The sequence below is a fragment of the Diuraphis noxia genome, unplaced genomic scaffold (assembly GCF_037042655.1).
Source record: "Diuraphis noxia isolate RWA-SAM2 unplaced genomic scaffold, SU_Dnox_SAM2 contig0002, whole genome shotgun sequence".
Taxonomy (NCBI): Eukaryota; Metazoa; Arthropoda; class Insecta; order Hemiptera; family Aphididae; genus Diuraphis; species Diuraphis noxia.
This window is the reverse complement of record NW_028301712.1, coordinates 58896650-58920262: the sequence shown is the minus strand read 5'-3', so window position 1 is coordinate 58920262 and position 23613 is coordinate 58896650. Positions and strand designations below refer to the sequence as shown.

The window sequence follows — 23613 nt, the reverse complement described above, 5'->3', positions numbered from 1 at the left end:
ATTTAACAATATTAAGTTAATAATTAATGGAAACAGAATTCAAAATTTGAAAATCACTGAATATTGATAACACAAATTTAAAGTATTATTTAACACATTTATTTATTTTTTATTAACCTTGTCTTCTTTGACTATTTCATATTTAAATGAAGCTGGATAAATCATATTTTTATGTTTGAATTAAATAAATCAAAAATATTCAAAATAATAAAGACATAAAGTTAAAAAACTCAGAATTCAAAATTTGATAACATTGAATATTGATAATGTTAAAATGTTATCAGTGTTATCACAAACGTAATAGAGCCAATGAGAGCTCTCGATTTCCCATGGGTCTATAGCAATGTATGGTATGCTTATATGCCTACGGGGTGCCGTTGTGTTTTTTGCCATGCATCAAACTCCAACATTGTACCGGGGTCAGGCATATCCGGTAAAATTGGTTTATGTGATCCACAAATAAGTTTGTGTTGATCAAGTGCTGCTTGTCCGTTTAGTGCATTTTTCCTGGGTTGATTGTCATAACTGGTAAAACAACGTTTGCAAAATACAGCAGATTCCTTATGTCCAGTTTTTTGTTTTCTAATAAGCCGGGAAAAATTAGAGATGTAGGTGTAATGGCTTTTATTTCCATCTGTTATCAGAAGCAAGTCAAAATGGTCCGGCTTCTCTTCGTCTGTGACATGTAGTGGGAAGACTTCATATGTAGGAAATTTCTTCGGCGGCTGGAACTTCTTATCAATCCCGTATACATTAACGGAAACATTTTTATTATTTTTTTCAAAAATTTTAACTTGTTTTAAGGGCGTAGGGAATGTTAAGCCATCGAAATTAAATTTATCCTCCAGCGATGTATAATTTTCAGTTACAATAATTTTGTTATTACCCGTAACGTACTTTGCTATGATTACCCACTTAAAACACTGTTGGTCTGAGTTTTGTGGATTGATAACAGCTTTTTTATTCTTAATGTAATTTGGTAACGGAATGTACGATGAACCACCGATAGGTGTGCATTTGTATACTCCCAATAATAAGCCGTCTATAGATTGTAAAGTAAAACCACTTCCTTTAGATGTATAAACATCTTCTTCGGTCAATAATTTTACAAACGTTTGTTCTACTATTGACTCAATATCCGTATTTATAAAAATTTCTTTAGCTGAAGTTTTAAACGCACGGTTCTCGGCTGAATTGTCTACGTTTGGCCGGCTGTACGTTGCTTCCAGTTTCAGGTTGAATTTAATTGGGTGTTTTGTCGATGATGATTTAAGTAATTGAATTAAGTCTTTTTTTGATGATACTAAAAATGCGCTGAAGTTGTTCAAATTATCTGTATTTTTCTTATAATACCAAATGATTTTATTAGAGAGCGATGAACCAGTCTTAACAAATCCGGGGGTTTTAACGATGGTCATGCGTGTTTTTTTAGCATTTGCTGCTTCGTTCGAATTTTCCGCATGTACACGCTTAAGGTTATTGCGATTTGAAGCCGAAGGAACTGAAATAAAATAAATAATTTACTATTGTAATGCTAAAAATTATAGAAATATGTGTGTAAAGATAAATTGTTGTTATAAATATAAACGTTTTTTTTTAAATAAAAGTATCTGAAGAAAAATTGAGAATTAAAAAAAATTTTTAGTGATATGTTTATCATAATATAGAACACACGATTGAGATAGATCTACAAATACTAAATAGTATTACATACATGTATATGTAGTGTGTATATATTATGCAAAAGCAAAAACAAAAATGATATAGAGGTCTCAGATATAGCAATAATACACATTATTCTTTTGTGTAATAATAGTAAAAATACGATGTAAATACGCTGTCGTTCGTAATAATAATAGTAATAATTAATTTTAACTTTAAATGTGCTTATTCGGAATATTATCATATTATTTTAGATACATACATTATTTTGTAACGATAGCGTTAGTAAATATGTATATATTTATACATGGGGGACGTTCATATATATTTATATTTATATTACTGTTATAACATAGGAAGTAAATAAACATATGAATAAGATATTTACCATTATAATCGTAAATGTGTGCGGTTGGTTTAAAAAAATCTTGAATTTCTCGCTTGGTTATGGTCGGTTGTTGTTGAATTATAATATTTGAATCTGAAAATAGTATTATTATTATTAATTGTATACTTGAAAAAAAAAACCATACACTATGTTTAACACTTTTATTATAATTTTCTTTTAGATAGTATTACGTATACAATATGTTGTATTTTAATAATTAAACATGATATACATAGCCTTGATTATATATTTTTTATCTAATAAATCTGTAATTAGTTTAAAAATACTTACGATGTTTTTCTTTAGTATGCCTGATAAGGTTATCTCTCCGTGTGAATATTTCTGAGCATATACTGCAGGAAATCTTCTTGGATATTTCGTGTGACTTGACATGTCTGTGTAGATTTTTAATCAGTGTAAAGGTCTTATCACATACACTGCACGAGAACATTATTATGTAGGTACGTTGAAAACTGAAAAAACTCGCGAAACAAGACTTTACCCTTCAACGAATAGATAGGTAATGAAATACAGTAAAATATATTATTGTTCTTTAAATATCAGTGTGAAATGATTTTATTTAAGCGATTTATAAGCGCATGCGCACAACACTAGAAATATCAGTAGAAAAAACTATGGTGTTAGCTTTAGTAAAATAAATAATTTAATTTTTATAAAATATTTGTGAACACTTTAATAACACTTCGGAACTCTGTAAAAACACGACTTGACACTTGAATGTTAATACACGGACTGATTTCGTTTTAATTAATGCACTAATTTCTTGCTACTAATCACCAACAATATTCGGACATGTCTCTACAGGTCCGTTGTCGTACAGGCGGTTAATGAGGCAGTGGCGTGAGAAAGGGTGGCGGGGATGGATTGGAATGTTTAAAAATGTTCGATGTGACTATGTGACAGTTTTTGTATGTGTGTATTGAAAGGTCTAGGCGGCTTGCTTGTGTGCTATATGGAATACTGGAATCTTACGTATGTATTAGTGTGTGTATGTGTCACGAACGAACAAAGGACTGGTTAACTATCTATAATGTACTAAATGGAAAACTAATCTGCTTGTTGTCTGTAAATTAATGGTCATGATATTTATGTGTTTAGGTAAACTATATGTAGCTTCAACGATCTATCTTATTGATATGTAAGTATAAATGTAAATTATATAACAATATGCATGTGATGTATGTGGTTTGTATTGTATTTAAGTATATATTTTGTATATATTTAGGTGATGATCTATATTTTGTACGCTTGTGTACGTGTGAGTCTGTATGTAATTTAATGGATAATGGCCTGAACGGCTTGTTTATGTGCTATATGGAATACTGATATTGTGTGTGTGTATATATATGCTTGTATGTGTATTTATGAGTGTGTGTAAATAAAGGGGTGGTAATATATTTGATAAGGGAGGGGGAAAATATATGTTGGCCAAGTGTACGATTTGGTCGATACAAATAATGTACATCAAAATATTATATATTCTTTTTAAGGGGAAATTATAGGGGAGATAATTGGTGGTGGCGGCGGTGGCGGTGGTGGTGGCGGTGGCGGTTGTGAAGAGTTTATGTGTGTTGTGGGTTGCCTATATTGAGTAATTTATACTAGTTTCGGAGGAGCCTGTATTGGAATTGCCTATACTGAGGATCCCTATGCTTTTACATGTAAAATTTAAGGGGGAGGAGATCCAGAAGCCCCTATTTTATACTACTATTATCTTCCAGAGAATATGCTGAAGTAAGAAATTGAAGCATTTTTTCGACTATTTATCGTGTACAGTCGAAAAAAATCGCATACCTATCATTACAATATCAATACATTCATCGATTCACTTAAAATCTAAATCGTAATCATGATAACCAAATGGATCTAATTTAAACTATAAACACTTAAATGGATTTTAATTTAAATAATTAATAAAAACAACTTAAAACGATGAATTTTTATGGATAATAGTGTATTTTAGTACAAAATTAATTAATTAATTATTAGTAATTGTTGAATAATAATTGTGTTCATAAAAATAAGTTATTGATGAAATTACTGCTATTTAGGGTGAATTCTTGAAATATCTACTTAATCCCAATATTACCGTGCATAAAATTAATAATTATAATTAATTAATATTATATTTTATGACTTTAAGCTATCTAAAAGACGTATTGAATATTTTTAATTTGTTTATTTTACTCCCCATAAGTTGGTATTAATAAAGCATATTTTCTTACAAAAACCTATAAAATCTAATACCCCCATGATTTCACATATTGTATTTTTCAAATAAATATTTAAGCTAATTTTAATCTTTTCTTACTATGTAACTAAAAATTATATACACCATTATATACGATATCCGTAAGTTAGTATTGAATTATAAGTTAATAACAATAGCATAGGTATGATTAAATATTAAAATAAATAATACAATAATTAATAGTGTTTAAAGAGATTTCGTTGCACTAGAAATTTATTAAAAAGGCTTCTTCAGTCTTATGAATAGTCAAAAAAATATATTAAGATAAGAACTCCTATCTGTAAGTACTACATTATTTATATAAATACCTATACGATAATTATGTATAATATAATTAATTTAAATATGATTAATTTAGATTATTAAAATGCATGAGCGTGCACACTAGTGATAGACAATCTACTACCATCCGGAGAATATTATTTTTTTAAGTGTTCAAACTTATAAGTCCCTATGATATAGATATTAGGCGTGAATTATAAATAACTATATAAATATACTTAAAATAACAATACAATTTTTGTTAAATAAATAGTTTTCTAACATTGGATTTGGAAAATATTAGCAGTCATAATTAAAAATTGTGTCGTATTTTCTAATGACTCATCAATTATAACCACGGGTTTTTCTATTTGTTATTTCAAAATGTATATTTACAAAACCCTTATAATTTTTAATTACAATTATTCTACGCTTGGCGACCGGAAAAAACGACTATAGTGTTTGAATTATTCAATCTTGCGTATATTAAACAATTCAGAAACAAAGTATGCGTCTATCTATGACACTTGGATAACATATATTATTTCGTGACATTAAATATTTTTTTGAAGTCTAAAATATTAATTTGTTCCCCTAAAGAATATAAAAACAAACTTACCTTAAACGTCGACGGTTTCGGGTTTCGGCGAAATCTGCGTGACGTGTTTGCACTCCGATGGTGAAGAATAGAAACGCATCTGATACTGAATTGAAATCTGAAAATATTGTACATAATTGATGAAAAAAAAAAATCATACGGAATGCTGTATGGTTTTCGTTCATGTCTGCTTTGCTAATTGAAATTTTAGAATCTTTAATCGACCGCATCTTCTGCGACGACTTTGACAATCGCCATGGATTATATCATTACATTACGTCAATAAGATAATTTCAAAGATATATATAAATATTATAATACAACTTTTATATCAAAGAGGTTCGTGTTTACGATTTGTTCATTGAAATAATAAAACGTTAGAGATTTCGTTGCAATCGAAATTTATATAAAAGGCTTATAGATAGTAAAAAAAATATTGAATTTGCAATAACATTAAAAAACGAATGTTAAATATCAATCAAATAAAATATATTAAATATATGAAAAAAAACAATTCGATAATTTACTCTTAGAATCTATACACATCCATGATTTATGATAGGTTAGGTTAGGTATTTGCGTTCTCTTAACTGCAGGCGTGTAACCGTTAAATAAGGGTGCTGTATACTCATTATTAGATGCCCATCGGCCATCATAATCCAATAACCGAATGATACAACTATACAAGGACCCACCCCTCAGGTCTAAACACCGGATTTTGAGTTAATTGTGGTTGAAGGGCTTAGAATACTTACGTACAATGCATCTAAAAGTAAAATTATAACAATATTGTTGAATTTCACGATACATAAGAACGCCCGTGTATTGTACCTTTGTGTAACGATTTTTGTAGAGCCATAAAGGTATATTTTAAATATATATTTTTTACATGATTTTTGAGTGATAGTGAAACGAAGACGGGGCTTGGATTATTCGAGTTCGCGTTTTTTATATACATTGTGCATTTGTGAATAAAAACAATGCATGAATTCGCGTCGCCCAGTTAGCAGATTATCAGTGGTATAATCGAGGTAATAAATAGGAAATTATTTTTATACTCAAAAGTAAACGTAAGGTTTAAGCCCCAAAATAATATGAAAATAAACTTACGACTTTTCCGGTCTGTGCTGTATCTATATACTGTACCCCTACACGTCCTACACCACCGACGAAGAAATAGGTAATAGAAATAGCAGCTATCTTCATCCGTCTTCATCTCACTTCGTAACGAAACTTGAAAGTATCTTTAATTGAAAGTAGTTTTATGAGAACAACCTAAACGGAACGAATTATGCGAGTATATTTTTTGTACTAAAGTTACTGCTTAACGACTAGTCCGGCTATGGGTGGCTTTTTTGGTCAATGAAATGATTAGAATCGTTAATCGTCTCTAACGAATGTCATCGATTGAGAGTTTGCCATAGATGATGTATAATACAATATAAAAATTCCATAAATCTTATACTCTATTATATATAGGTACTACATTATGTTTTTATTTTTATAGATTCACTGTGTTTAGTAAATAATAATGTACGGCATTGTGTTTATTAAAAATAATTTGTTTTTAAATAGGTAGGTACTTGTTGTAAGTACAACAAAACAGGCAACTGTAATCATTAGTTTTTTATTAAAATATTTAATTTCGTCAAAATGTAATTTTTGAATCTGGGTAGGTTACCTACATAGTTTTGTCATAAAAAAGTTTGTACAAATGTACGATTTATAGCTGTTAAAAAAACATAACACAATTTAAACTGGTATGTATAATATTTAAATTTTAAACTAACGTAGTTAAACATACTTTGCTATGATATCCACTAGGTAAACTAAGAAGTCGAAAATAAATGCGTGTGTATATGGTGTAGGTATTTTTAAGTTGAGGATTAATCAATATTGTGCCAATAAGATATCTAATCGTAATTTATTGGGAAAAAAATTAAAATATCAAATGATATTAATGACATATTAAAAAAATTAGCTCAGGATTGGCATATTAATATATTATACATACTAATTAAGTAAGACAACCAAGTATATGTTCACTAAAGAATAAAACTGTCATATAATTTTTTAATTTATAATAATTTTCTAATCACCTATGTAGATATGAGTAAATTGTGATATGTTGTGTACTAACCAATATACTTTTTAAACAATGATATAATAGTTAACATTTTATTTGATTAAAAATATTGTTAATTTTATTTATCATTAATTTATATATTGTGTAATAGGTGATTTTTTTCCTATTCAAAAAACAGGAATGGGTGGGAACTGTTTATCACAATATACTATAATATCACCTTTTCCCGTAAATATAATAGATACCTATTAGTTATGGGTACCTAATATAGTAATATAATATATTATTATATTTTTTTTTTAATGTTCATATCAATAATATCTAGTTATATTTATCCGTAAAAAGTTATTATCCTTAATTTTAAATGAATTTAAACCATTGTATTTTCGTAAATATTTTCTTCCTAATCATTGGGGGTGGAAGTGGAAAACATAACATATATATTTATCTTTAATTGTCATATTTGACTGCGTCCGAATTGCATGCCAAAAAAAAAAATGTCGGAATTGCACGCCGTGTATCAGCAATAATTTATTTATTATACACTTATTATAGGTATTAGCCATTATTAGGTATAACTTAAGCTTTTTTTTGAACTTTTCTAATTTAAAAAAAAACCGCATGTATAGAAATGCTCTATTATATGGGTGTTACAACTGGTTAGTTTCTAGATTGAAATATTTTAAGCTTTAGTTTTATTTTGAACTGTATTTATTATACTTATAGTATACATTTTAAATTATTATTATAATTATTTATTTTAAAAACTGGACCAAATTTTATATTATTATTTAAATTGGGTTTTTTTAAAACTCGACCGAATTTAATATTATTATATCAAATTAATATTATAATATTATGTTCATTGTTACCGAGACAACTTAAAAAGAAATGTCGATGATTTTTACTTCCAATTTAAATTTACCACACAATACTTAATATGAAATTTACAGTTTATAAAGTATAAACCTAAACTTGCCGTTTCTGTATTACGTAGGTATTATGCATTTATTATCTTTAAATTTACTCTGCCGTTATCTTTGCGTTTAGTGTTTGCTGACTTAAATATTTAGTAGAACATAAAATTATACGCTTGAGCCGTGTAGCTTCTGCAGGTCGATAGTCATTATTCAACATAAAGAGAGAAGACACGTTGCTCTAAAAATATTATTTTTATGATTTTATTGTCTATAACATTGATTTACAAAATAACACGAATAAACTAAACATAAAAATTAAATTTATATTATTCAGATGATGTTGTTTATATAGATCTCTTTCTATAATTCTATATATATAAACAGTGTTTTTAAGTGAAAATTTAATCTTGATTATGTAATATCTATAGCTAGTAAAAAATAGTTTTTTGTTTCTGGTACTTAAGAGATCCTTGATAAAAAATCTAACAATTTTAGGTACATAGTAATTTTGCAATACATCATCAGTTAGGAAAAAATTTGAATTCAATTCGAATTTTTTCTGCATGTCTAAAAACATAGCTTTCCAAGCACAAAGTTAATTTCATACATCAATCAATAAAGAAATGTATAACTTATTTTGCATTTTTAAGACTAATACATTTTTAGTGAATTTTATAGTTTTAAGTAATTTTTATATAGGAAAGGATAAAATTCGATACATAATGATAATGTAGATTAACATTCATCTGACAAATGAAATAACTTTTATTCTAATCAATATTTTTTAAAAATTTCTTTTAAATATAATTCACAGACACTTTGGCTACATTTTTAGAATACATTTTTTATTTTTTATTTTTAATACTAAAATAAAAAACTTAATAATTAATAATAAAATTTTTGCAGTATTCAACATAGCCAATTTGTAAAACTGATTTTCAGAATAATTTATATGGTAAAATCACTTGTTTAAGTTAAATAGCTGATTTTTAAAAATTTTTTTAAATATCAATATTCTCGTTAAATAAATTAAGATCTAGTTTATGTTGAAAACATTATAATTTCAAAAAATATAAATCATTTTTTAAATATTTTACATGAACATTTTTAAATATCATATGCATCTAGGTAAATTTATATTTTTTGAAATTATAATGATTTTAACATAAACTAGATAGTAATTTACTTAAAGAGAATATTGATATTTAAAAAAATCGTAAAAATCATCAATTTGACTTAAATAATTTTTTTTACCATATAAATTTTTCTCAAAATAAGGTTTAGAAATTGGCTATATTGAATGTTTTTGAATTTTTTTTATGAATTTTTAAGTTTTTTATTTTCAGTATTAAAAAAAAAAAAAGTGGGGAAGTGGGTATCGCTTTGCTGTACATTAGGTGGTGGGGTGGACCTCTGACTAGGATATATTATATTTGAATATTGTCATAAATTCTATTTTGAAACAAATATTTTATTTTTCAATTAGGACGCATTTTGCATAAGGCATGGTTATTAATCAATTTTTCCAAAAACATTGCATGTAGTTATTTTTTTATTAATTTCTAGCTTAAAATAATTTGTGATTTTCGTGATTTTTACGTATTTTGTCAAAATTCAAACTTTGAATGCTTATAAAAAAAATTGTAACTATGAATTTATTTTATTTTTCAACTGCTATTATAATAATATGTTAAGAGCTTTTAAGAGTATTAAATTTTCAAGATTTTCTACCTAAAAAATGAATTTTTATCGATTTTAATTTAAAAAAAACTAATAATGATTGAAAATTTCATATAACTATGAATAGCTCAACTTAAGTCAAAATTTTTAAAATTTCATGGTGGATAGAATATAGATACTTATATAAACATTCGGTGGAAATTTCATGTATCAATGGTCATTCGTTTTAAAGTTACATCAAAAATCAAAATCGATTATTTAAATAAATATTAAGAATTTGTTACTTTTGATCCCTCAAAGTATCTTTTAGATTCACTTTCTGATTTAACAAGGTACTGAAGTTAAAATTCAAAGCATTTTTACTGCCCCAAAATGTAATGACAAACACCAAAAAAATAAAAATATTCATGGTTTTGACGAATTTTTGTCAATATTTGAACTTCAAATGCTAATAAAAAAAAATTGTGCCTATGTATTCATATAATTTTTTAATAGCAATAAGAATAACTTATGAGGAACTTTGTATAAAATTTTCAAGTATTTCGATAGGGCCAAAAAAATTTAATCGACACTTCAAAAAAATTTCAGACAAATTGAAAATTTCAGTAGTCTATAAATATCTCAAAAAAGTCAAAATATTTTGAAAATTAAATCATGTAAAGAAAATGCCAATCTAAATAACTGGTGAAACTTTCAAGTATCTACGACTTATACTTTTTGAATAATAACAAATATTTAAAATCGTTTGAAGATAAATCGTTATCGTTACGCTATTTCGAAAAAATTTAAAATTCAAACGCACTTAAAATTTTTCCTATAATGATGCTTCGAGTTTTCTCTATAGCTACTTGAAGGAAAACTTATGGAAAACTTAGTGTTGTATTTTTAATCCTTAGTTATAAACGCAAAAAATTTTATGATTTTTCAACTTCAAAATTACTTGCAAATTTTCTATTTTCTATTTTCTACTATAAGGGCTTATTAAAAAAAATCGTGATACACGATTTTTAATTTTTTTTAGCTACAATAAGTAGGTACAACTCATAAGGAACCTTGTATTAAATTTTCAATTTTTTTTGGTCGTCCAACATTTTTTTACCGACACTTCAAAAAAAAATTCTCAAAAAAAGTGTAAATTTCAGTGGTCTATAAATAACTCAAAAAAAGTCAAAAATTTTTGAAAATTAAACTGTATATAGAGAACACTGACATAAACATTTGGTGAAAATGTCAAGTATTTAAAGTGATTATTTTTTTAATTACAACCATATAAAAAACTCGATTTGGTCGAAAACTGATTTTGCGTAAAAATTTCCGTTTTTCTGTCATTTTTTTTTTGTTTTTCTCGATTTTTTTGAAAACTGTTGGAAAATGTTTACTTTTGACTTCTATAGTGCACCAAGGATCTTCAATTTTACATCGGAAACTACCCCCAAAGTTTGAAATCGAAGCATTATTTCGACTAGTTATGCTGTACACAGACACAAAAAAAAACACACATCATTGTAAAATCAATACATTCATCACTTCGTTCAGATTCTAAAATAAAAAATGTACACCAAAAATCTTGCGCAAATGTCTATGAATTGTATTTAAAATTTTTTTTTTTTAAATATTGATTAGAACAAAAGTTATTTCATTTGTCAGGATGTCAGATCTCCGTGGGACATCCTGTATAAATAAATATAAAACAATAAAAATAATTAATCATACAAATAAAATATAATTATATATTTAAATTATTTCTTAATTAAATAAATATTAATTTTTCCTTTTACCTAATTATATGGCGTACCTATATCGGACTTTTTTACTCGGACTTTTTGGTAGTCTACCAGAAAACGGTGACCGGGCAGCACGGACTTTTATTGCAAATACGTTTTATATACCTATTTTTTTTTGGGGGGGGGGGGTTTAACTCTAAATTATTTACAATAAGTTACATATACCTATTTTTGAATCAGTTTTAGTTTGCATTAATCGCATTATTTGACAATATTTTAAATTTTAAAGTAATTTATTCATTTTTTAGATAATTTTATGTATATTTTATTTTTAAGTATTTTATAGTATTTAAATCCAAAATTAGAATTCTAAATTTTATTTTAAGATTATTACAAGATTTTACATGATTTTTGTATACATTGAAAAAACTACATAAATCTATGTAAAAAATACTAATAACTACGTAATGAGGTAATTTTTTTCCGGATTAAAAATGATTATTTCTGTCTCTATAAAACTGTTTTAGGTACTATACCTTGAAATATTTATAATCAATTAGATATGTCGAATTTATATTAGAGTTTAAAACAGAATTATAAAAAAAAATAAATGCATTTTTTAGCACATTATAATATTGTGTAATTTACAAAAATAAAAATTATTAAGAATATCACAGTTTTAATTTTATATATATTGTGTTTATACTAATAAAATATACATTTTAGATGATTGAAAATGATAAGTGAATATCGCTCTGCTGTACAGTAGGTTACAAGTAGATAGAATTAAATTTGAATCCAATGCTATTATAGTATTATATCATTGTATATGAAAAACGATTTTGAGTGGAGACGATTTATCTGTCTATGATATATTATAGATTATTATTACTTATTATTAATACTTATTAAAATATTTGACTTTCAGGTGGACATATTTTTTTTTTTTTTTTGATAAAGGTAGAAAATGTATAAGGAATCTTGAATTGAATTTCCAAATCTTAGATTCAAAAATAAAAATTTTTATGAATTTCTATCTAAGATAATTTGAACATTGTCGTAAATTTTACATATTTAGTCAACATTTGAACTTTAAATGCTTATAAAAAAAAATCATTGACAAACTTGTAAGAAATCTTGTGTTAAATAGATGTGAAAAGAACATTTTTATGAAGTTGTAGCTTAACAAAATTATATGAAATATTTTAGTCAAAAATTATTTACATCTTATTTTATAAATAGCTTTACTTTTGGTATTAAAAAAAATTTCTGAACATTTTTTTGTTGAACATAGAATATTATTCAGAGTTATATATTTAGTAAATAATAAAAATATAATAATAAAAAGTTTTAAATGAACAAATTAAAAACAAAGAGAAAAAATATTAATGATCGGAATGAGCTGTAAAGGAGACAAGGGAAAGTAACATATGGTTATGCCAGAGGAAATAACACGGTTATGAGCAGTATAGCTAAACCTTATGTTTAGGTTACATTTTGAAAATTTAAGATAGGGTCGCTTCATATTGACCACTTTCCTCTCCATGGTATTCTATTTTTACCAATATTAAGATATTCGGCATCTTGAAATGTTTTTCGCCATACTATAGATTTATAGGACTTCGGCACCATAATTTGTAGCTAGTTTATTTTTTTATTAAATTAGAAACTTTGAATAATAATTTTTTTTCATCAATAAAAAATCTTTAAATATTTGAATAAACATGAAAATGTAATACAAAGTCTCATAAGGCGGTTGTTCTTAATGTAATTAAAAAATATATATATAGCGAAAATTCAGAATATATATTTATGATTAAGTTAGGATTTTGAAAACAATCGACATAATCACGAAAATTTTCAAATTAATTTGAGTTAGAAATAAAATATTTCTCTTTATATCTAAAATTTTAATTTTTAATATTAGATACTTTAAAAGCTCATATAAATATATATCTATTGTTTACTTTAAACCAAACAATATTTGAATGTTTTGACAGTCGACACGTACAATATGTATTTTCGAAAATTCTATATGATTTTTAAATCATTACATTTAGTTTACATTATCTATAACATACGACTATTATCAAAGTTTTTATATTATGGTAGGTACTTAAAAATAAAATTGGTCTTTATAAGAACTTCACTTGAAAAGGATTTGTATACTTGTCTAGGATTTCGGTGGCATATTCTTCATTAATTTATTTTTAATACTAACTTAGTGGCCAAATTCTAAATATATCAAAATCAATTTCTAAATTTACGCAAGGACAATGCTTTTAAAAACTAATTGTCATACAAATGATTCTCATTACACTCAGTTATGCATAGATTTTAAGTAATATTTCTTTTGTTGTAGTTTATGCGAAAATCGTGACTTTCACAAACCCTGTACTATCCACACGTTGCAGTTATAACCACTCAAACGTACATATATGATGGTGATAATTGCAAGGTATGGATAGCACAGGGTTTGTGAAAGTCACGGTTTTCGTATAAACTACAACCAAAGAAATATTACTTAAAATCTATGCATAACCTAGTGTAATGAGAATCATTTGTATGACAATTAGTTTTTAAAAACTTTGCCCTTGCGTACATTTAGAAATTTATGATTTTGATATATTTAAAATTTGGCCACTAAGTTAGCATTAAAAATAAATTAATGAAGAATATGCTACCGAAATCCTGGACAAGTATACTTCATTGATACAAATCCTTTTCAAGTGAAGTGTTCTTATAAAAACAAATTTTATTTTTAATTACCTACCATAATATTAAAACTTTGATAGTAGTCGTATGTATAGTTAATGTAAACTAAATGTAATGATTTAAAAATCAAATAGAAATTTCGAAAATACATATTGTACGTGTCGACTGTCAAAACATTCAAATTGTTTAAAGTAGACAATAGATATATATTTATATAAGCTTTTAAGGTATCTGATATTCAATATTAAAATTTTAGATGCAAAAATAAATATTTTATTTTCAACTTAAATTAATTTGAAAAGTTTCGTTAATATACAACACGATTAAATAGATAATATTATTAAATTATACGCATTGCATCATATATTATATATTGTAAAATAATTAACATTTAATCGATTGGCATATTACTAGAGCCACAACAAATCATTAGCAGTAAGAATTTCTTTGTCCTAATCCACAATGATTTACGTCGCTTTGCAATAATCGGGGTTATCGTCGGCTCTGCATCGTCACTACAGCCGACGTCGATTGTCGGTTCCAGGAAATTAACTGATTCTGGACATTTCGTCAAGCCGCCTCCAGATTCGACCTCACCAAACTGTATTGAAATGTTGGGCATCGATACTGCTCGTCTGTGGGGTAGCGAATTCTCGAGATCATGAATTTCAGATTCTGCAATGACAGGCATCACTGGTGCCGCCGCACTCATGAATCCAATATGATAACAAAATGTCGGACTCTCATAAGCCGCTATAATCGTAGGGATCGGTCCTGCACTATGTTCGTCTGGAGTCACCATCACTGAATCCTCTAACTTTGACTCATCACTGGACAGTGTATCCATTGTGACATTCGACTTTTCGGGGCAGTTCTCGGCAACAGAAGATGTCTGAAGCACTGCCATATTGGGCATTGAATGGTATCTTCTGCTCAGCGATAAATCCACGGGCCCATGACTTTCCAGATCTTTTGTCTGATTAGTACGGAGATCAGATAAAACCTGCAACGTACAATCGGTCGTGGATGGCACGAGTGGATCGCCGGCAGAAGATCTCTCCACCTCTGGCACAGAGCTAATTCTTTCACCCGGCTGCAAACTTGCTAGACCTTGACTTTCCAAAATGTTCCGTTTATTTCCCTTATTATCGTTGAAAACGCTCAGATCATTTTTGGACGATGCATTCTGCGTATCATCACCTTTTGACATCTTCAATTCGCGGATAATTGACATGAACGTTAAATATTACGGTTGTTTTGATTAATAAAATTAAGTAACACTTAATATATCTCAACAATTCTATAGGTACAAGAATAGAAATATACTTAATAACTTTTAATAACAAATTAACGAAGTATAATATGTGACCGTTTCAAATAGTAAATTAAGAATGAAATAATATATCACGATAATATATTTTTCAACACTTATTTTTGCTATGGCAACAAGATTGTTATTTATTTATTAGCTTTAAATACTATAGCTTATTATTATATTACAGAATAATTATAAAATAGACACTCATCGTGTTTCTGTATCCCAGTGGCGTAACTATGGGGTAGCGAGGGGTAGCGGTCGTAACCCCAAACATTTTTATGAGGTCGCAAGAGTATCATTTTGCTACCCCAAAATTATTTATATAATTTAATAAAAAAAATCAGTGTCAGTGTGTATTTACTATTTATTTATCTTTAAATAGTTGTCAGGAAAAAATACGTTATTTGTGAATTTTCGTGTTATAAAACTGTATAAGTATAATGATTATTTTAAAATAATTTAGGAGGAATAAGTTATGCGTATAAGTGGTACTCACCCATTATGCTTATTGGAGAAGATGAAGCATATAAAAGTGTTCGCTACCCCAAACATTTACTGCTAGTTACGCCCCTGCTGTATCCTATTCTAGTTGCAGTAAAAGTATGCGTATAATACCTAGTTTTACCGTATCCGTAATCTGATAGAATGTTATCAACGCGGCCAATGGAAATTGTATAATAATATATTTTTCTGTCATAATGATGAAATGATTTATTTAAGTGGTAAGGTATGCAACGCTCACTTAGAGACCGTGTTCTAGGCCAGTCATCCGATTTCGCCAATAAACACAGTGTCTATATACCCTTGTAAAATTATTATTTAATATCACGTTAATTTTAAAATTTTGTACCGAGGAATTAAATAAGTTAGGAAAAAGTGTTATCATAATGTTGTTATCACTCATCAGTCATTACTTTTTTTTATTGTATACTACTATAATACTGTTACTTTGTTTTTGTTAAAATGTTTCTTTAAGAATTTATTATGTTCTGTTTACTTATAAAATATATAATACTTTGTCAAATGCTCAATCGTGTATAATTTAATCCAACTTCACAAAAAGTACACTTTGCAAGCGTCCTAAATCCCCAGATGCTCGTATATTTTAATATTACACAACGCAATAAACTAAAACTCCTATACATTTTAATACGTTTTATATTTCCGTATCTAATTTTCTTAAACTTTTTAATACTGATGAGTAGTTAACTACATATATTTTGATATTTTTTATACTGCCTAGCACGACTTTACTTTGAATTAAATAAAAATATATTGATTGATTTTGATTTTCTATGATTTAGGAATTAAATGCGCCCATGCACCAATGTCCGGTTCGTAATAATAGATAATTACAGCCTCGACGTTAATCGCGCAACGTCGCATTGAACTTCCTAAATATTTGATAGATTATCAGTTATCATAGTTATGACTACCATAGATCGTAAAATAATATTCCATCATAATTAATATTAATAATAAATAATGTATAGCTGCTATATGTACGAAAAGGACCCTATGCACCGGTAGTTATAATGAATAATGATTGTATGTACAATAATGAATCTATGTCCGCAAAGTTTCATATGAAATAAACACAAGATATTTGTATTTTTAAATAATTGTATTTTAATTTCCAATGAATATCCCTGGAATATCGATGTTTTTGACGCAGCTAATAATAATGGTAATATATTTATATGATATATACGTAGATTCTATATCATATAATATTATAATTTATAATTGTTATTGATTCATATTTATATATCAATTTATAGTAAAATATTCTATGCTCAATCGTGTTGATACAAAGGTATATTCAATCGTTTTACACTCAAATGTGCATTACCGTGTTAATTAATATTATTTTTTTTATCATTTCGAACCCCCCTCCATAGCCAAGATCTAGTGACGCCCCTGGGTATAGTTTTATCGCTTTATGACTTATATGTTATCAGTGAACGTGGTACATTTCTAAAAAATCAAAGACTTTATAAGTACCTATTTATAATTATGTATTATATAATAATATCTATGGCAAAAGGCAATTTGATTTATTATTCTGTTTGAATGAATAATTTCATAAAAATCAATATTCCCACCTAACTTCCAGTCCGGAAGGGAGAAAATAATGCGTTATAGCGTTCGTAACCTTACAGATAGAAATTTTACCTGATGAGTCAATATTTATGTAAGCTTTTTATACTCTTTTTTTGCGAGTGGTTTAATATACAGTGTAACAGGTCCAGTGGTTGAATTGGAAAAATAAATAAAGGTAGACTCTAAATGATGTTTAACAATTAAGCAAATCAATTTAATAGTAACCCTATTCCTTGATGAATATAATAAAGGGGTACGCTATAATGTGAAGAAAAAATAAAGAGTAGCTCAGTATCCCCGCGTCCTCCCCCAATTCAACCACTGAACAGGTCTAGTTGACTAATACTATAACTTTTTTTATGCAATATTTTAAGTTTTTTTTGTAATGATTTCTAGAGCTCTGCCCTATAATTGTTTTTGTTATCATTGAAAGGTAGGAAATCAGTAATAAATACATATTATATTTTATCATTATTGAACATAACCACTTGAATCGTGATGCATACCACCACAATTAGTTAAATAGACCTGTTACACCCTGTATAATATATTTTTTAGAACAGACAAGCGTCGTTGACTCGTATTTTATACCAAAGTGTGAAATGTATAAAATACGCAAAGCAATTATTAAGCAACTATGCAATAGCTTGGGTTGAGTTACTTTTTACTTGTTAGGTAGTTAGGTACACTACTGTCTACTTATAGAATATTAATTTTTGTAAATTGTGTTATAAATTATAATAAATAGTAAACACTTATGTCCTGTAAAATTCAACGATTATATTTATTTTATTTTACGAATACATTTTATTCAAAACACAAAGTTTCCAGATTACTTTCGTTCCCATAATCTAGTAATCTACTTAAAGTAGATACCGATCACTAATCTAGTTTAGGTCTACGAAAAGAGTTAATCAGTGATCACATATTATGTATAGAACTATGAGTGAATAATAATATATTGGTAAGTATAAACACATCTAAGAGTATAGGCATAATTAAAAAAAAAATATTTAATTAGGTTTTAATATTATTTAGATTTTTGGGTAAATACTAAATTAGCACACGTATTATATTTTATCACTTAAAATACACATAATCAAATGCTCTCAAAATACTCATGAAATAGAGAAGGTAGGTTTTAAAATATATAGAGTTGTGGACTAGTTATTAGTACCTGGTTATATGGACGGACGGACGGTATGGTTCAGTTTGACATGCCATTATGAGACAAACTTATAACTGATTATCGACGACTGACGTATTGCAAATAGTTAAAGATTGTAAATAAAACAACGAAGGAACATATCTGTACTCTGTTACGGATCTAGGACAATTGGTTCCTGGCGAAAAGGCTGCATACTGGTTGCGTCCCCAAAATATCTACGAAAAAAGGTCTAACCCGAATTGCGGCCCGAGTTTATTTTGGGTACAGACGAGTTGCGGCCCAGGTTTTTTTAAATTCTAGATAATTTATTCTTGACTGATAAAATATAATTACAGTACCTATAATGTAGACACTAGATACCAATTAGTATTTAGTGCATCTTAGTCGTCGCTTTACTACCACTAAGAACGTTCCGTCGCTTTTCTGTTTTAATTTATTTATAATGCCGAATGAAATTTTGAGTGAAAAAAATCACACATTATTTGTAATCGATGGATTTAATGGATTTTCATAAAAATTTAAAAAATAATGTTGATCGATATTGCTGTACTAAAAAAACTTGTGCAGCGTATATTCATTTAAATAATAACGAAATTATTAAAAAAGTTTTAAATCATGAAACCACGAAAAAGATAATGATGAAACATTAAACAGACAGACTGTAAGTAATCAAGTGAAACGTAAAGCTATCAATGATATTAATGAGAAGCCAAGTAAAATTATTCATAGCTACCTTACACAAGACGTAGATACTTTGTCAACATATACGGTTTAACATTAATAAGAAAAAAATATTCACCATGCTCGATCATCTATTATGCCAAAGTTACCTATGGACAGTAGCGTGGCAAAGAGTAATTTCAGAGGCAATTGCCTCTGGGATTTTTCAAATATTGGGGGGTGGGTATCAAGGATTGTACTTATTTACATGCAAATACATGTGGGGGTGGGTCATCTATATGGGGGGTTGCCTCTGGAATATTTTTAGTTCACCACGCCACTGCCTATGGACTTGAATGAATTACATACTTCTTTAGATAATATAAGTCATTTATTAATTACAAATCGTAACAAACATTTTTTACTTGTAAATTACGACATATCAAACATTTTATTATTTTCTACTGAAACTAACTTAACATTTTTATGTAAAATTGATACAATTTTTGTAGATGGGACCTTTAAAAGTTGTCCGAAATTATTTACCCAAAATGTTTACAGTTCATGGTTTACAAAATGGTAATTATGTTCCACTTTTATTTTTTATACTTTCCAATAAAGAAACTAAAACATATGAAAAGGCGTTTATGCACATCATATCTGAATGTAACAAACTCAACTTAACATTTTCACCAAAAACAGTTTTTGCTGATTTTTAAAAGGTGATTCATTTAGCTCTATTAAAAGTTTGGCCTTCTATTAGCTTAAAAGGATGCCGATTTCACTTAGCCCAAAGCTGGTGGCGAAAAATACAGACAATCAGCTTAAGTAGTGAGTATAAAAAAATACCGAAATTGGTAAATATTTAAAATACTTTTTTGGCCTACCGCTTTTGAATTCGAACGATATGACTGATGTGAGTGACTGTTTAACAGATTACTTAATGGCTATTCAACCTAGAAATGAAAAAGTAGAAATATTTATTGATTATATTTTGGAAACATAAATTTCAAACAAGTCCAATTTCCCTCCTTTTTTATGGGCAGAATACTCAGCTTCTACTATTATGCGCACTATTATTTTTTCTCGATTTAAGAATATATTTACTGAAAAACAGATGAGTTACTGAAAATTTATCCAAGTCTTTAGTAGTCAACTACTCTTCAGCTAGGTAACTCTGAAATATTATAAAAATATACTTAATTTATTTTAATTTATTTTTGTTCATGACTTTTTATTTAGATCAGTGAAGGTTCAAAAATCAAAATGCAACATCCTACTTTATACAAAATATACATAGCTTAATTATATTATACGTTATACATCAATTATTTCAAATAGATATTTAATACATTTTTTTGTCCATATTACTCGTTTAATGAATTATATATATTTGTCATTTTTAAACTAAATAAATTTAATTAACATGCATTTTTGTTTGCATATTTGAATGAACATCAATGCATAAATGCATGCATATTATAACATGATAAAATATAATTACATACATATAATTAATTTAATTTTAAATTCCGGGACGCAATTCATATGTAATTCAAAAAAACTCGGGTCGCAATTCGTATGCATCCCAAAAAAACTCGGGCCACAATTCGGAAGAAATTTTTACCGCAGGACGCAACTAGTAGCCACCCGGTGAAAAACGCCGAAGCGGACAATTGACCCACGTCATAATTTTATACAGAGTCAGTTGGTCCACGGCTCAAAAATTAAATACAACATATTTTTTTAGCATAAAACGTAAACAGTAATTAAAAAGATAAATACTCAAATACGAAATACTTTATGAATAAAATGTATGATCAAATAAAAAAATTTAAATAAATATTATGCTAACCTAACCTATACGTATAAGGACTCCTATATTCTATAAAGTAAATTAACTTACCTTAGTTTGACTGTAGATGTGTCAGGTGTTCAATGAGTGCAGGAATAAGAAGTAGGTGTAATTATGTTAATGAGAAATGCAAGTGATATATTATTGATACTAAGTTAACGTACTTATTATTTATAACAAAAAGTACTATTTTAAATATATATTAATTAGCTCTCAACCATAGGCGTACGCAGGGAGAGTCATATTGTGTCCAAGTGTCCGATGGTGGATGGGTGTCCTCCGAGCCGGCGGGGTAAACAATTTAGATAGGGTCAAAGAAAAAAAAACTGACCACAGATGTTTCATATAGTCATATCGTATAAACATTTATATGACTGTGTGTATAATAGTATAGACATACGCTGAGTGAATGTATTAGCCAGTATTAGGGATCATGATGATGCCACTATTATATAGTTATGATTGACTATCATTATAACTCCCTTTCTCTTTTTTTTTTTGTAGTAAAATTTCAACCCACTTAATTTTTGCTATACATTTTTTAAACTTTGATAACCTTGTTTCCTCTAAATAATTATCAATAATTATTATTTTTTAAATATTGCCCAGAAAACGTTGATAATTATAATTATAATTATAATTGAAACTATAATAATTCATTTATTTTTTTTTTAATTTTAATTGTATTTAGTTTTAGTACACCTATAATGCAAAATTGATTGCAGCTTTTACTTCCTGTCTTATTTCCTCATTATTATAATTTTTGTGCTTTTTAAAATGCTTATACGAATGTTCAATCACGTAAGCTTTATAATTTTAATTTTCATTACTATAATTCATTTAATTTTGAAATTTAAAATAATTTTTAATGAACTAATAATTTGATAAATTATTGGTTTTAGGAATTTGTAGATTATAGGCTGCAGTCTGTAATTTGTGTTGAAACTGTATAATTACCCTTCTCGTGTTTTTTTTTTTTTTTTAATTAGTAATCCTAAGTATATAATAATAGTATACTCGTATTTGGTATTTAATTTTGATGTTTTTGCTGCTTGAAATGCATTTCTCCTGCGGACGCCTATATGTTCCTTTTCTCATTTTTTTTTCATTTATTTAATAAAGTTGAATTTTTATACATACAATATTCATATTAGTATATTACACTTTGATAACCTGGTGCTTTCTAAATAATAATTTTTCAACGAACTAATTAATAATTATTTTAAATGATTTTGTCGGCTTAGAATTTGTAATTGTAGACTGCAGTCTTTATATTATTGTGGATATTCACTCATGCTCCCTCTAATTTTTTTTTTTTCATTGATCTAACTCGAGTTAAATATTTGTATTTCTGAACGACTCTTTACGCGCCATTAATAGCTTGAAAAATAAAACAAACCCATCGCAGTGATAATGCAGAACAAACTGGAAAAGGCCAGAAGACTAAAAAAACTAATAACAATTGTATGGTTACCAGGTCACTCAGGCATCAAAGGCAACGAAATGGCGGACAAACTTGCCAAACTAGCCATATCCAGTAAATTTGCAACCATTCTCGACATAATTCCCTACGACGACTTTAAATCCCACATCAATTCACTCCTTCGTAAAAAATGGCATCTGTCCTGGAATAGTATTACTAGTTTACTACGAAACTAAATAGGATAAAAAACACAATATTTAGATGGGAAAACCCAAATCTATCACGAAAAGAAGAGATTATCTTAAATTGACTGAGAATAGGCCACGCCAGACTTACCCACGGATTCCTTATAGCACAAGAAGATCACCCTATATGCCAAGCATGCGGTTATCATCTCACTGCAGTGCAACACATAATGACGGAATGCCTACTATATAACCAAGTTCGACACAACCTCAACATGACCCAGACCCTGTACACAATACTTGGACCCAACCCGGACCAGAACAAGATAGGTAATAGTCATCAAATTTCTTCAAACAACTAATTTAATTAAGCTAATATAATTGTAAATATGTAATATATGTAATATGTATAACAATATGAATAATGTGTAACTATTGCTAATGGCCTGTGCTGCCAAGTTGTATTTTAAAGATCAATAAAAAATATTTGTATAAATCTTTAAAAAATTGTTTGCTTCTTAAAATGCATTTATCTGCGGGCTCTCATGTTTTCCCTTTCTTAATGTTTTTTTCATTAATTCAATTGAATTGAATT

At 27.6% G+C, this 23613-nt stretch overlaps 2 protein-coding genes and 1 long non-coding RNA gene across 4 annotated transcripts in view; 1 reads left to right on the top strand and 2 right to left on the bottom strand.

The window, feature by feature from the left end:
• The window catches only part of LOC107171095 (uncharacterized), a 28393-nt gene extending 21926 nt beyond the window's left edge, over positions 1 to 6467 (bottom strand). Inside the window, exons 1-2 of one of the 2 annotated variants that reach the window (XM_089220800.1) lie at positions 6292 to 6467; positions 5203 to 5299 (exon numbers count right to left, since the gene is read on the bottom strand). In XM_089220800.1, coding sequence (XP_089076926.1) covers positions 5203 to 5299; positions 6292 to 6397 — 203 coding nt within the window. In that variant the 5' untranslated portion in view covers positions 6398 to 6467. Of the gene's footprint in view, positions 1 to 5202; positions 5423 to 6291 lie in introns of those variants that run through there. The other variant, XM_089220799.1, reaches the window with a different exon arrangement.
• LOC149058727 (uncharacterized) lies at positions 203 to 2501 on the bottom strand. The gene is made up of 3 exons (XM_089220795.1): positions 2342 to 2501; positions 2051 to 2143; positions 203 to 1501 (listed from the first exon to the last, which is right to left on the bottom strand). The coding sequence occupies exons 1-3, from the start codon at positions 2499 to 2501 to the stop codon at positions 357 to 359; spliced, it is 1398 nt and encodes a 465-aa protein (XP_089076921.1). The 3' UTR covers positions 203 to 356.
• On the top strand, positions 2488 to 23441 carry LOC149058726 (uncharacterized). Its single transcript, XR_016190482.1, has 3 exons — positions 2488 to 2570; positions 3170 to 3209; positions 22888 to 23441. It is a non-coding gene; the product is annotated as an uncharacterized LOC149058726 (long non-coding RNA).
• The last annotated feature ends 172 nt before the right edge of the window (positions 23442 to 23613 follow it).

Bases quoted from the DNA above. Each gene is read 5' to 3' on its own strand.
- LOC149058727 (XM_089220795.1), bottom strand. From the start codon at position 2,501: ATGTTCTCGTGCAGTGTATGTGATAAGACCTTTACACTGATTAAAAAT. The intron at 2,144-2,341 runs GTAAGTATTTTT...TACTATTTTCAG, and splicing joins GCATACTAAAGAAAAACATC to ATTCAAATATTATAATTCAA. The intron at 1,502-2,050 runs GTAAATATCTTA...ATTTTATTTCAG, and splicing joins ACACATTTACGATTATAATG to TTCCTTCGGCTTCAAATCGC.